Source organism: Manis javanica, chromosome 11 (assembly GCF_040802235.1).
Source record: "Manis javanica isolate MJ-LG chromosome 11, MJ_LKY, whole genome shotgun sequence".
Lineage (NCBI taxonomy): Eukaryota > Metazoa > Chordata > Mammalia > Pholidota > Manidae > Manis > Manis javanica.
This window is the reverse complement of record NC_133166.1, coordinates 101,158,701-101,170,709: the sequence shown is the minus strand read 5'-3', so window position 1 is coordinate 101,170,709 and position 12,009 is coordinate 101,158,701. Positions and strand designations below refer to the sequence as shown.

The 12,009-nt window shown below is 43.7% G+C and overlaps 1 protein-coding gene across 2 annotated transcripts in view; it reads right to left on the bottom strand.

Annotated features, from left to right (window-relative positions):
• FCAMR (Fc alpha and mu receptor) overlaps positions 1 to 11,500 on the bottom strand; it is a 32,562-nt gene extending 21,062 nt beyond the window's left edge. Inside the window, exons 1-2 of one of the 2 annotated variants that reach the window (XM_073217023.1) lie at positions 11,406 to 11,500; positions 5,401 to 5,493 (exon numbers count right to left, since the gene is read on the bottom strand). In XM_073217023.1, coding sequence (XP_073073124.1) covers positions 5,401 to 5,493; positions 11,406 to 11,441 — 129 coding nt within the window. In that variant the 5' untranslated portion in view covers positions 11,442 to 11,500. The remainder of the gene's footprint in view (positions 1 to 5,400; positions 5,494 to 11,405) is intronic. The other variant, XM_073217022.1, reaches the window with a different exon arrangement.
• Positions 11,501 to 12,009: the final 509 nt, after the last annotated feature.

Sequence of the window (12,009 nt, the reverse complement as noted above, 5' to 3'; positions counted from 1 at the left end):
TCCTGCTCCTTGTAGGACAGATCCCTTGCCACCTCCTGAAGCCAGAGTCACCTGGCATCCAATGTCTGCTTGAATCTGCATGGCGTGAGATCTAAGCCCCTACCACCCCAGGATTTGGGGGAGCCACAGAGCTCTGAATGGCATGAGATGATGTTCTGAGAACTTTCCAAAGCAAAGAAAGGAGATTTGGGGGGCGGGCTACTAAAGAGCGGGATCATGTAGCTGCAGTCTCGCCTGGGTCACCCAGGCGACGGGAATTTGCAAGCCCAAATCAGAGATTTTAGTAGCTCTTCTCTACTTGTCTGAAGTAGGACCGAAAAAGTAAAGACTTGTGCTTAAGTCTAGAAAATTGAATGAAATTGAAAGTAACTAAGATGCTTACCACTGGAAGAGCTCAGAGACAAAATGCAAGCTGAGCAGCGAGAAGTCTTTATTTAAGGCCAAGTACATACACTCAAAGAAAGGCGAGCGAGGGCAGCCTCAGACAGGAAGCATGCTTAAAGGCTTTTAAGGATTCTGTCTTTTAAGGGTTTCAAGGATGGGGCAAAGGGCCATGGGGCATAGGCTTGACATGTGGTTTTCTGATGTCTGTCTCCAGTGAGAGACATTATGTCACTACCCATAGTCAGTCCTCTAGATATTCTGTCGGATAAACTTCACACAAGGAATTTCTTGATCCTGTTCTTCTCCAAGATAGTGCTTACCCTCAAGCAGTAGGGACATATTATTTAGGACTATTTGCCCTGCCTTAAGATAGGGTAAGCTCTTGGCTGATTACCATAAAGTATGTTAGGAATCCTATCTCCTAACTCCTTGGCTTTTGAAACGGAATCTTAGCCTTAAGAATGGAATCCCTCCTTTTCTTACTATACTGTTTGTATCTCGGTATTTTTCATTACAGGCAGGAAAATTAACCAAGATGCTTGTCCCATGTTCCTGCCTGACATCAATTCCAAGGCACATTTGTTGTTTTGGAAGAAGGTAGGGACAGTCATAGTGTTTTAGACTAAGTTTTACAAGCACATTAAAAATTAAGATTAAGTTAAAAAAAAAAAAAAAAAGCAGTTCCTGTGTGCTGACCTCCAATGAGTTCTGCACGGTGGTATAGAGGGCATGTCATAGTGTGGGCAAAGGGTCTGTTTGTTTCTATGCAGAAGATCAAGACCTAGCTTGGATACCCAGAAAACGAACTAAGATACGACATGAGGAGGAGCTTCCGGCATCAGCACTCTCTGGAGGACTTGTGCCGGGGGATGATCATCAAAAAGCCTCCACAGGGATCTGGGCGATGCTGCGGTTGTGGCTGCGTCCATCCCACCGTTTCCTGGACTTGCCACTGGAATGAGGAGGGAGATGTCTAGGCTGGCATGTGCATACAGTGAGACAACGAATTTGAGTGGATTTGGACTGTTGGAACTCAACCAGGAGTTGGGAGGGGTGCAAGTTGTAGGGCTCCAAAATCTTACGACTATAGACTACCTATGGTTAAAAGAACATATGGGATGTGAACAGATCCCAGAAATGGGTTGCTTTAATTTGTCTGATTTCTCTCAGACTGTTCAAGTACAGTTGGACAATATCCATCATATCATAGACAAATTTTCACAAATGCCTAGGGTGCCTAAATGGTTTTCTTGGCTTCACTGGAGATGGATGGTAATTATAGATTTGCTTTGTTTATGTCACCGTATTCCTATTATGTTAATATGTGTGTGCAAATTAGTTAGTATTTTAAAACCTATACATGCTTAAGGTACTCTACAAGAAGATATGTCAAAGAAATAATCAATCCTCCCACGTTTCCTTCCATATGCTACCTCTATAGCTTTTCTTCTTCCTTCCTAATTACAACCCTTGAATAGAATTTGTGCCTCATATCGAATTTACCGAGTATCATAATTCCTCCAGGTGGTAAAGATACCTCGAGACAAGTGCTGGGCATAGAAGCCACAGGGCATAAATCTGCAAAGAAGTAAAAAGCTAACCTTTTCAAACAATATGGCTTCTCTCTCACTTACCAACTTTACATCTCCCTGTATGGCCCCGGAAGATGACTGGTTAGCCAGAGACGGGTAAGATTCCTCAAGGGAGGAACAACCTAAGACAGGCACAGTTGCAGGGGGGCCATCAGGTGAGAAATTGGGGATCAACAGAGGTGAGGCTCAGAACCTCACCCCCCCTGCTTTGAGAGAAATCTTCTGCATCCGTGGATGTTTTGCTGCCCTTGTCTAGCTTGGATTAATACTTAGTCCATAGGCACACACCTGATCATCTACAATTGCCCTCTTACAGCACTAAACTATGTTTTCTACCTTCTATCTTGCATCTACCTACCACTTCAGCATTTTATTCAAAATAAAAATAATAATAATAATAAAGGGAGAAATGTGGGATCCACATATAAATCAAGTATAAAAATCAAACGAATATTCATATTTGACCTGATTGTTTATAGTTCATAATGTGTGATCAAAACCGAAAGTTTCTGTGATGACTGCCCTTGTACTGTTCACCATGTAAGAACTTATTGACTATGTAAGAATTTGTTCACCATGTAAGAACTTGTTCGTTATGCTTCAGAAGATTGGAGACTGTTGAGAATTAGGCTTGAGATGGATTAATGATTGTGCATTGAGCATTGACCCCCCTGTACAGAATTTTATTGTTGTTAACAACAATTTGATCAATAAATATGAGAGATACCCTCTCAAAAAAAAAATTAAGATTAAGAACTATGGGAATAGAAATAGGTTATGTGAATCCCAAACAGTAGAGAAAAGTGGATTAAAAAAAAACAAAATACAAAGCTCAATCCATTCCCAGAATGTCAGTGATTAGCCTCATAATTTCTTCTTTGTTTTGTAATTTCAGTTTGCTAAATATATGCAATACTTGGTGTTGCATTTACATTTAGAAATGTTCAGAAGCACATTTTGTTTATTTAAATTCCTCAACAGCTGCAGTAGGTTTATGGCGATTGCATTTGCATTCTCTTTGGACTTAAGCCTGTATACATGTGTGAAATAGAAAGAGCCGGTTCAACTTTCCTTTACAGAGTTTGTTATGTGACTTGCCTGAACAGCCTGAAATCCCACAGGAACTGATAACTACAGGTGCTCTCAAGGGCCATTTCCAGACCAAAGACTGAAACAAGCACATGTATTTGTCTCTAAATTTGCAGCAATGGGACAGGCTGTTTAATAATGGGGAATGTCATTCCGATTTAAGCTCTCAATAGAGTCTATTCAAACTATTACTTTTTAAATTCTACAGTGACAGAATTATTTAATTTGAGAAGACAAATTGTCTTCACAGATCATTACCCTTAATCCTTCATTCACCATGTTTGTTTTCATTTATGGCTCCTACACAAAGATGTGTATGTAAATGAGGAAGCCTCACTTAGCACTTCAAAAGCTGATTAAGTTGGACCCCCAATGTTCCTAGGGTTATTTTATTCCTATCTGTTCAATTTATGAAGCTGAGATTTACCTTGAAGAAGAGAAAGTTACCTATGGATCTTGCAGTGCCACCTCCTTTGGCGTGAGAGCTTTTCTATGTAGAGCAAGCCTGGCTGGATTGTCCCTTCCTCTCTAACTACACTTTATTGAGAACCCAGTGATTATCTGGCACAATGCTGGGTGCGTTAGGGAGAGGGTAGTGAGTCATAAATACAAGGAACTGTTCTCAAGACATTTACTACCTAACTGTGGAAGTAAGACGAAAACTCAAAGATTAGTACAAACTTAGATATTCCAAAACATAAGACCTCAGAAGAAGTGAGGGCATTCAATAGGCCAAAGAAGTTAGGAAAGAATGCTCATAGAATCGTAACTTAGAGAATCATAAAGTGTAAGAGACCTTAGAAACGACCCAGTTCAAATCTACTTGATCACCACTATCAGCAAAGACTTCTTTATAAAGGAGGCATTTGATTACCTCCAGTGAAAGAGAACTCACACAAAGCCAATTTCATTTTCAAATTATCTCTGATTTTTAGGAAATTCTAATTGAGGAAACTCAAACTACCTTGAATGCCTACCTACTGGTAATGCTTATACCTTCTGGAAAGAGAAATATAAGATTAAATCTACTCCGTCTTCCCTCAGTAGCCTTTGATTCAGTGCACTAGAATCTTCATTTGCTCACCTGAAGAGTCCCCATTCCTTTGGACTAAAATCACAGAGCGGTATTGATGCAAATATGTATCCTGTATAGGATTTCTATTTTCTGCTGGTCCCCATGCCTGCCATGATCTCATTTAAGCATTGCAATGACTTCCTGAGTCATTCTAACTATCCTTACTATGTGGATGTGAATCTTGGAGCCTCAGGTAAGTTTAATTCCCAATACCACTATCTAAGTTGCTCCCTTCTGGATGAATTTGTTTGTCAGTATGTCTTAAAAGTAGTTGGGAATTGAACCCCAGGTAGTGTTTTTTTGAAAAGGGTAGTGGAGTGGACAAGATGTTTTGGAGAATGAACATTTGGAAAAATGAAAACCTGTTAGGAAATTGTGACAATAATCAAAGGTGATGAGGTTGGGATGGTTGTAATGAGTAGCACAAGGTCAAGTTGATCCCCAGTGGTCAGTTTGGTGGTGGTGGGAGGGCAGGTATGAGCAGAGATGGATTAACTTAAGGAGTCCTCAAGTATTTATCAAGGACAAGTACACCAGATCCTCTACTGGGTGGAAATGGATAGTGAACAAAACAGGTATGTGCCTCCCTTCATGGCACTTATAGTCTGGCCTGGGAAAGGAACATAAAACTCATCAGCATAGAAACAAGTATATAATTACAAACACTGATAAGTATTGAGAAGGAATAGAACGGGGGTCTAAGAAAGTAGTCGAGGACAGGTGTGGATGGGAGAGTGCGCTCTGACACTTAGGGTTGGCTGGCCCTTATGATGGGTGAGAAGCCCATCTCCTTGTCCAAACTGATATTTTCCAAATTTAGGTTTGACCACCTGCCCAGCCACACTGGCAGCTGCCCCCTGGAGTGGGAGAGAATCTGAAGTTTTGGATCAGGCCAGCTAGGAAGTGCCCTCTAGTGCAAAGGGAAAGAAGCTCAAGCCTGACTTGGGGAAGGCAGAATTTAAGTGGGGATTTGTTTTCCCCTGGGCCACAGGGAAGCCCCTAAGGTCAGAGTGAGCACCCCCTTTGTGCCCCAGAGCGCACCCCTGTATCTTGGCCAATAAAACAGATAATGAACCAGAAATGGTTCTGCTGCTCTACATGTTTTACTCACGCAGTCTTCACAAAAGCCATATGAAAAAGTACTGGTAGAACCTTACTCTACAGGTATGGAAACTGAGGCACAGAGGTTAAGTGACTTGTCACTTAAGGTTACCCAGCTTGTAAGTGGCGCAGAACAGAATCACAGTCTGTGTTACTCACCAAGCCGCCCTGGCAGATCTTGGTCCCAGTGTGGTTTCCGGATGCTTCAGATGTGCTGGGCTGAACTTTTCTTTGCAACGTTTTCCCTGGGAGCTGATAAAGAAACCCAAAAGAGGGGATCAGTTAGGCTACTTATTGCTAGGCTGGTGCAATAGGCAAACCTCAAATTCTCAGGGGCTTAGCACAGCAAACTTCATTTCTAGCTCAAGCAACATCCCCCATGGGCTGGCAGGGGCTCCCCCCCCGCAGAACAAAGGGAGGAACCAAGCCCGCTCCCCCTATGGCACTGCCCCCCCCAGCACCGGCCTCTGAGTCTGTTGAGTTGAGGAAAGAAGAGGGTGCAGGAGGCACACTGACTTTCAATTTCTTCACCCCAGAAGTGCCACACCAAACGCACTTGCCCTGAACCAGTTGGTCCCTCTTCCCCTGCCCAGGATTTCCGGACCGCCTTCTGCACCATGGTTCAGCGGGCATCAGGGAGAAAGGGGGAAAGTCGGGAGGAGGGCTGCCCCACAGGCCAGTGAGAAGTCGCTCCAATTTGGGTATGAGGAAGGGAAAAATCACCTTTGATTTTTTTATACATGGGTGATAAGAGCTCACCTCTGTGATTAAGGTGCAGAAGACTGTAACGCCCACCTTATGAGGAGACTTTTCCCTTGCTGGCTTTGCTGATGCTTTGCTGAAGCCAGCTGCCATGCTGTGAGTTGCCATGTTTCTGGAGAGGGCCACGTGGCAAGGAAATGAGGGCAGCCTGCAGCCTGCAGCCAGCAAGAAACCGAGGCTCTCAGGCCCGCAGTCCCCAGGGGTCTGATCTTTCCCATGCTCACATGAACTTGGAGTGGATCCTGCCCCCACTGAGCTCTCAGATGAGAACTTGGCCTCGGCCAACACCTAGATTGCAGAGGACTCAGCTAAGCCATTCTGGGACTCTTGACTCAAAGAAACCATAAGATAATAAATATATATATATTTTTAAGCTGCTAACCATATGGTAGAATTGTTACGTAGCAATAGATACAAATATACTGGTATTGGCAAAAGTGTAAGTTGGGAGTGTATGGGTTTCCTAGGGCTGCTAGAACAAAGTACCACAAACTGGGTGGCTGGAAACAACAGAAATATTTTCTCTCCTAGTTCTAGAGGCTGGAAGTCCAAGGTCAAGGTGGCAGCAGGGCCGTGATCACTCCAAGGCCTCTAGGAGAGAATTCATCCTCGCTTTCCCCAGCTTCTGGTATCGCCAGGTGCCCCTTGACCTGTGGTAGCCTTGCTCCAATCTACCTCGTCCCTTCTTACGTGGGCTCCAGTCATACGTCATGGATCAGGGGCTCACTCTGCTCTACGGGGCTTCATCTTAACTAATTGCACCTTTAATAAGCCTGTTTTCAAATAAGTCCATCCTGAGATGCTGGGGTTTAGGACTTCAACCTATTTTTTGGGGGGTACAAAGTTCAAACCAATAACAGGAAGAAAGAAAATTTGACAAAGTATTGTCTGGAAAACCACCACCCTCTTCATGGGGCAGTTTGACACACCTAATTGCTCTGCACCTTCAGCACAAGGACTAGTGTCTGAGGGTGAGGATCTCAGAACTACCCCTGCCCTGGGTATCACACACAGAATGCCTGAACCGAGGTCTGACCTCAGGTACCGCGAGAATCACCACCCTGAGGACGATGTGGCTGTGCGGCCTGCCCCATGGAAGGGGATGGGCAAGTGACCCCATCCAAGTCCCTGCAGTTGAAGACACCCTCATTTCATTGTCTGGTGCTCTATTTCCAGCCCTGTCCTGGTTCTTTAAAGGGCCACTTTCTCTGCTTAACAGATACTAGACCTGCCCACATGCTGTGGTACTTTTTCAACTGTAGGCAGATGCTGTCACCTTGTGGTGGAATGTTTCCTTGGCTGGGTGATTATGTAATTTATTGCTCAGAATAGAACACTTGTAAAAGTGAAAAGGGGCACTTTTAGTCATATTGGGACAACAGGTATAAATCAGGAGGTCCCAGGCCAACCAGGACATACGGAATGTGAGGGGACAAAAGGACATGCAGGGGTTTGCTAGAGGCAAATCCCACAGGGTTTTCCAGATTGTCTCCCGCTATTTGGCATTTAGTCCCAGTGTTACGCTTCTTATATATTGCTGCCCATAATCACCCCACACAAGATTAATAATACGTGAGTTTGAGATCCTCTGACACAAAGTAAAAAGAAGTCCCAACTATGCCTATTAAAAGGAAAAAAGAGAGATCTCTTTCTACATTGCCTGTGGGCACAACATGGCCCAAGCACATTTAAAGTTTTGTTCTGACTTTAAAGATATATTTTAAGTCAACAAAGGAACAAAAAGTCAGCAAAAGCCTCAAGTGTGAGTGCAGTGTGTGTGTTAGGTGGTGGTACTTTCAAAATTTATATATTCCTCCTGTACTGACTTCTGCTGATAGCAGGGATGGGGTGACACTGACAAGATACTTCGACCTGATGATCAGTGGCAACTTAACCTCTTTTTTTTTTTCAGAACTCTTTAGGTAAAGCAGTCAGTTCAAAGCTCAAATTCCAAACAGCTTGCAGGGGTCCCTTCTGCCCCTTCCCAGGATGGTGTCTGGGTGCGGTGATGTTGCTCAGACATCCCTGGTCCTTCCGAGCCTCCACTGCGCTGTCCACGGGCACCGTAGTGGCATCTGTCGCCTACACTCTGGTCCTGGCCGTGGCCTCTGGTGACAAGAGGGTCACACTCGGGGCTTTCTTATTTAGAACATAGGTCTCTCCTGTCTCGCAGCTATCCACATCTTCATGGAGGCCAGAAAACTCCAGATTTCTCTCCAATGTGCAGTGGTGTATGGTTCCTCAGCAGCCGCCCTTAGCACCTATCCTAGTCATTACTACATCCCCTCTCTTAGATTATGTTGTACCTGGCCTCCCACCAGTGAGGGGTTTCTCTGCAAGGCCTGTCGTTTCCTCACGCTCTGCCCAGCTGCTGCAGAGGTTCTCTGCTTCTCCGAATCTACACGGCTGGTCATTTTATCCACACACCGCAGCCCAGCCACACCTCTTGTTAGTGTTCCATCCTGGGGTGAGGAAGGGGTTCAGAACATTTCTGGTGGCCCTTTGCCCTCGCTTCTCATGCACCCAGCTCTTCCTCTCAGCACCAGAAAGAACTTTCCCCTTCCTAGGTGGCAGGGGCTTCTCTACCATCTTACTCCATGTTCCTCTCTGATCAGTGATGTTTGCTATGATGAGTTCTGGAAGCTCTGACCATGTGAAACTCCTCCAGCTTGATTTTGTTTGCTTTTATTTTACTTTCTCAACATAGCCTGGAAAACCAAATCGTAGCACCTCCATTCTTGATGGGTCTTCACTCTCCATGAAGCTGTGGATGCCACTAATTCAAGGGCTAACCGAAGTCTGTGTATTACCAGGTGTAACTTCTCAAAAAGTATTATCCTATTACAGTGAGAATTGTACCTTTGATAAGTGTCACCAAATAATCAGTAAAAAAAGAACAGTTTTTGCTAGCAATTTAGAAAACAGATTGCTCTGTTAAAATGAATTACAGATGGATTAATTAATTGAACTGAAGAAAAATCAAAACATTTTTAAAACTAGCAGAAAATAGAAATGAGTACCATATCTCTAAAGGAGGAATTTCCTAAGCCTTAAAGTCATGGAAGAAATAAAAAAAGAAAAGAGAAATTCAAATACTTAAAAAAATCTACCACTTTCCCAAAACTATATAAATAAATGAAAAGGAAATGAAAAGATCTGGAGAATATTTCCAGCACACATAAGAATCAAGGGATATTATATGTGTTATGGAACAGAAACCATCCCTGCTTCACTGTGGTATAGACTGATGACCTTTAGAAAGCAATTTGTCCATATAACCTAAGAATCTCACTATTTGATTGTCCTAAGGAAATTTTAAAAGAAAACACAAGTTATACATGCTTTTTATAACCTCTTCATACTGCACTGTATGAAACTCTTCATACACGTCTTCATACACGTCTGATTCTCCACCAGGCAATGCAACATCATGTTCTTTTCACCTCTGAGTTTAAGTCCAGATTGTGGTATACAGTAGGTGACAAATAAATGTTGCAGAATAACTGTTTTTGTTGCATTTTTATCATATTAAAAAATGGAAAGAACCTTAATTTTCAACAATAGGGGGATCATCAGCTAAAATATAGTTCAGTCCCTTGATGGGGATACAGTCAATTAAAATAATAACTATTATGTGTTACAAGACATGAAAAAATCTTGTCATTGTAGTATGAATCTTAACAACTACATATTCACTCATGCCAAAAATGTCATTTTCTTTAATTTTCTATTGTAAGACTTACTTTCTTTTTCAAGTCCCCGGTATACTGGTATGCCCCTGACAGTCTCCATTAGGTAGATTCTGAGGAATTGCAGGCAATTTGGTCCGGTTGCCACCCCCTCCTCCCATCTGCTCGCTGTCCCCGGGAGTTGAACCTGGTACCGTGGGCACTTGCTGGCACCATCAGGATGTCCCTGGCCTTGTCTCTTCTTTGGTCTGTTGGGAAGAAAAATTTTCCCCTAGCTTTCAACATTCTTCTAGTTGGTCTAAGAATCAAACTGACATGAGACAGATTAACAGGAGAAAAACCCCAGAGTTTAATTACATGCACACCGAGGCCCAACAATGAGATTGAGACTGAAAGAAATGATCAAGGCAGGCAGCCTTTATACATTTTAGACAGAAAGACAATCGATCTGTGAGGAATGACAGGACAAAGAAAACATGCTTGGGAGCTTCAGTGAGTAAGGAATTACAGAGAGCATTTGGGCTGGGATAGTAAATTAGCAAAAGGGTAGCAAGATTTGCTTATGTGACAAGTCTCTGAATTCCCGTCTGGTGATAAGGGTGTCTCTCTGTCTCCTGGTGCAGGGAGGGGCCTTTCACATGGGAGGTTTATTCCCTGGTTTTGTGGTGGCAGTGGACAGGGGAGGCCAGAGAATCCCTTTTGTACTGGCTGTTTCTCCAGTGACTTTAATTCAAAATAATCAGTATGCCAGAGGGGCACATTTTGGGGTGGCCTGCCCCTGGCCCCAGCCGATCACTGATGCATGCAGGACATGCCGTGTCCTGTGGTCCCTAATGCGGTTCTTCAGGGCAGCCTCTGCCTTGGACACTCCCAGTCTGTATCATCAAATGACCCCAGGCCTGCGGGGAGCTCTGGGGGCTGTTAGGTCCTCACATCTGCACTGGCCATGCAGCCATCACTGCTCCCACATGGGGGGAGTCTGCCACACTTGTCCCTATGCTAGGCTCCTTTCAGGAAGCTGGTTCAGGTCTCATCCACGTGGTCCTGGGGGAGGGGGTGGCGGGCAGGCCAACTCACACACATCTCCCCATTTTCCTCCCAGTTCTCGGCAGGCCTGCCCCAACCCTGGATATTGTATCAAGTCTCTGAGGTGAGGACAACTGGTTCTGCTGTTTACTTACTTCCAAATGCTTTTGTCTTCTGCCCAGACCTCACCTTTTGAAAACTGAAATCCAATATTTGGTTATTTTATTATTTGGTTTCTGCTCTAACAACCCCCCAGAGATAGCCTAGGAAGAGCTAAAGATAGAAAATACAATAGCACAAACCACAACAAATTTAAACTCATTGATTCATGTGTCAAAATGTTTGACTTAATACATTATTTAATACTCTATTAATTATAAATAATTATTTACTGCTCTATTTTATACATCTATTAATAGCCCACTACAAAATATTAAAACAAGCAAACTCCCAAAATTGAACATATGCCTTCATAAGAACTGTGCAAACATTTTCTGTGCATAGGTACAGACACCATGAGGGAACAGGGAAAATACTAAGCTAATGGTGCGATGCTGGGTGATTTTTCTCTAACATGTTTTCCTCAAATTAGTTATATATAAATTTCAGCCATGTTGTTCGTGGGGAAAACAAATTAATTCATTTTGCTTCTAGAAAGACAGAGCCTTCCCAGTCCCTGTTTCCCACCTGGTCTCCTGTTGTTCCCGGATGTGGCCTCTTCATTCCAGTGAAGCCAGTCTCCTGACCCAACCTGCTGCTCAGGCCAGCCTCTACCCCTTTGCTTAGCCCAGAGGATCCCAAACTTTATCTACATCAGAATCACCTGGAAGGCTTGTTAAAACAGATTGCTGGGCCCACCCCTGGTGTTTCTGAGCTGATAGGGTGGGGCCTGAGAACCGCATTTTTTAAACAAGTTCCCAGGTGGTTGTGATGTTGCTGGTCTAGGGCCCACTGAGAACCACTGGCTCAGCCATACCTCCCACCTGAAATGTCTCTTCATTGTAACTGCTCCCTCCCTCCCTTCCTCAAATACTTACTGAGAACCTAGTATGTGTAATAGGCCTGAAGCACCCCTCAAGGAGTCCTTTGGCTAGAACCACTCTATTCATCCATGTATTTCACCTACCTTTTCTCAACAAATTCTCAGAGCTCTGATTATTTACTCTATACCACTGTGTCTTGCCAGTGGGTTCCATCCCCGGGCAAATTCACTATGGATTCAATGTGACCAAAGAAATTGACAGCAAAACGTTCTTGGGGTGAAACAGTTATACCCAACTTTATTTACAGG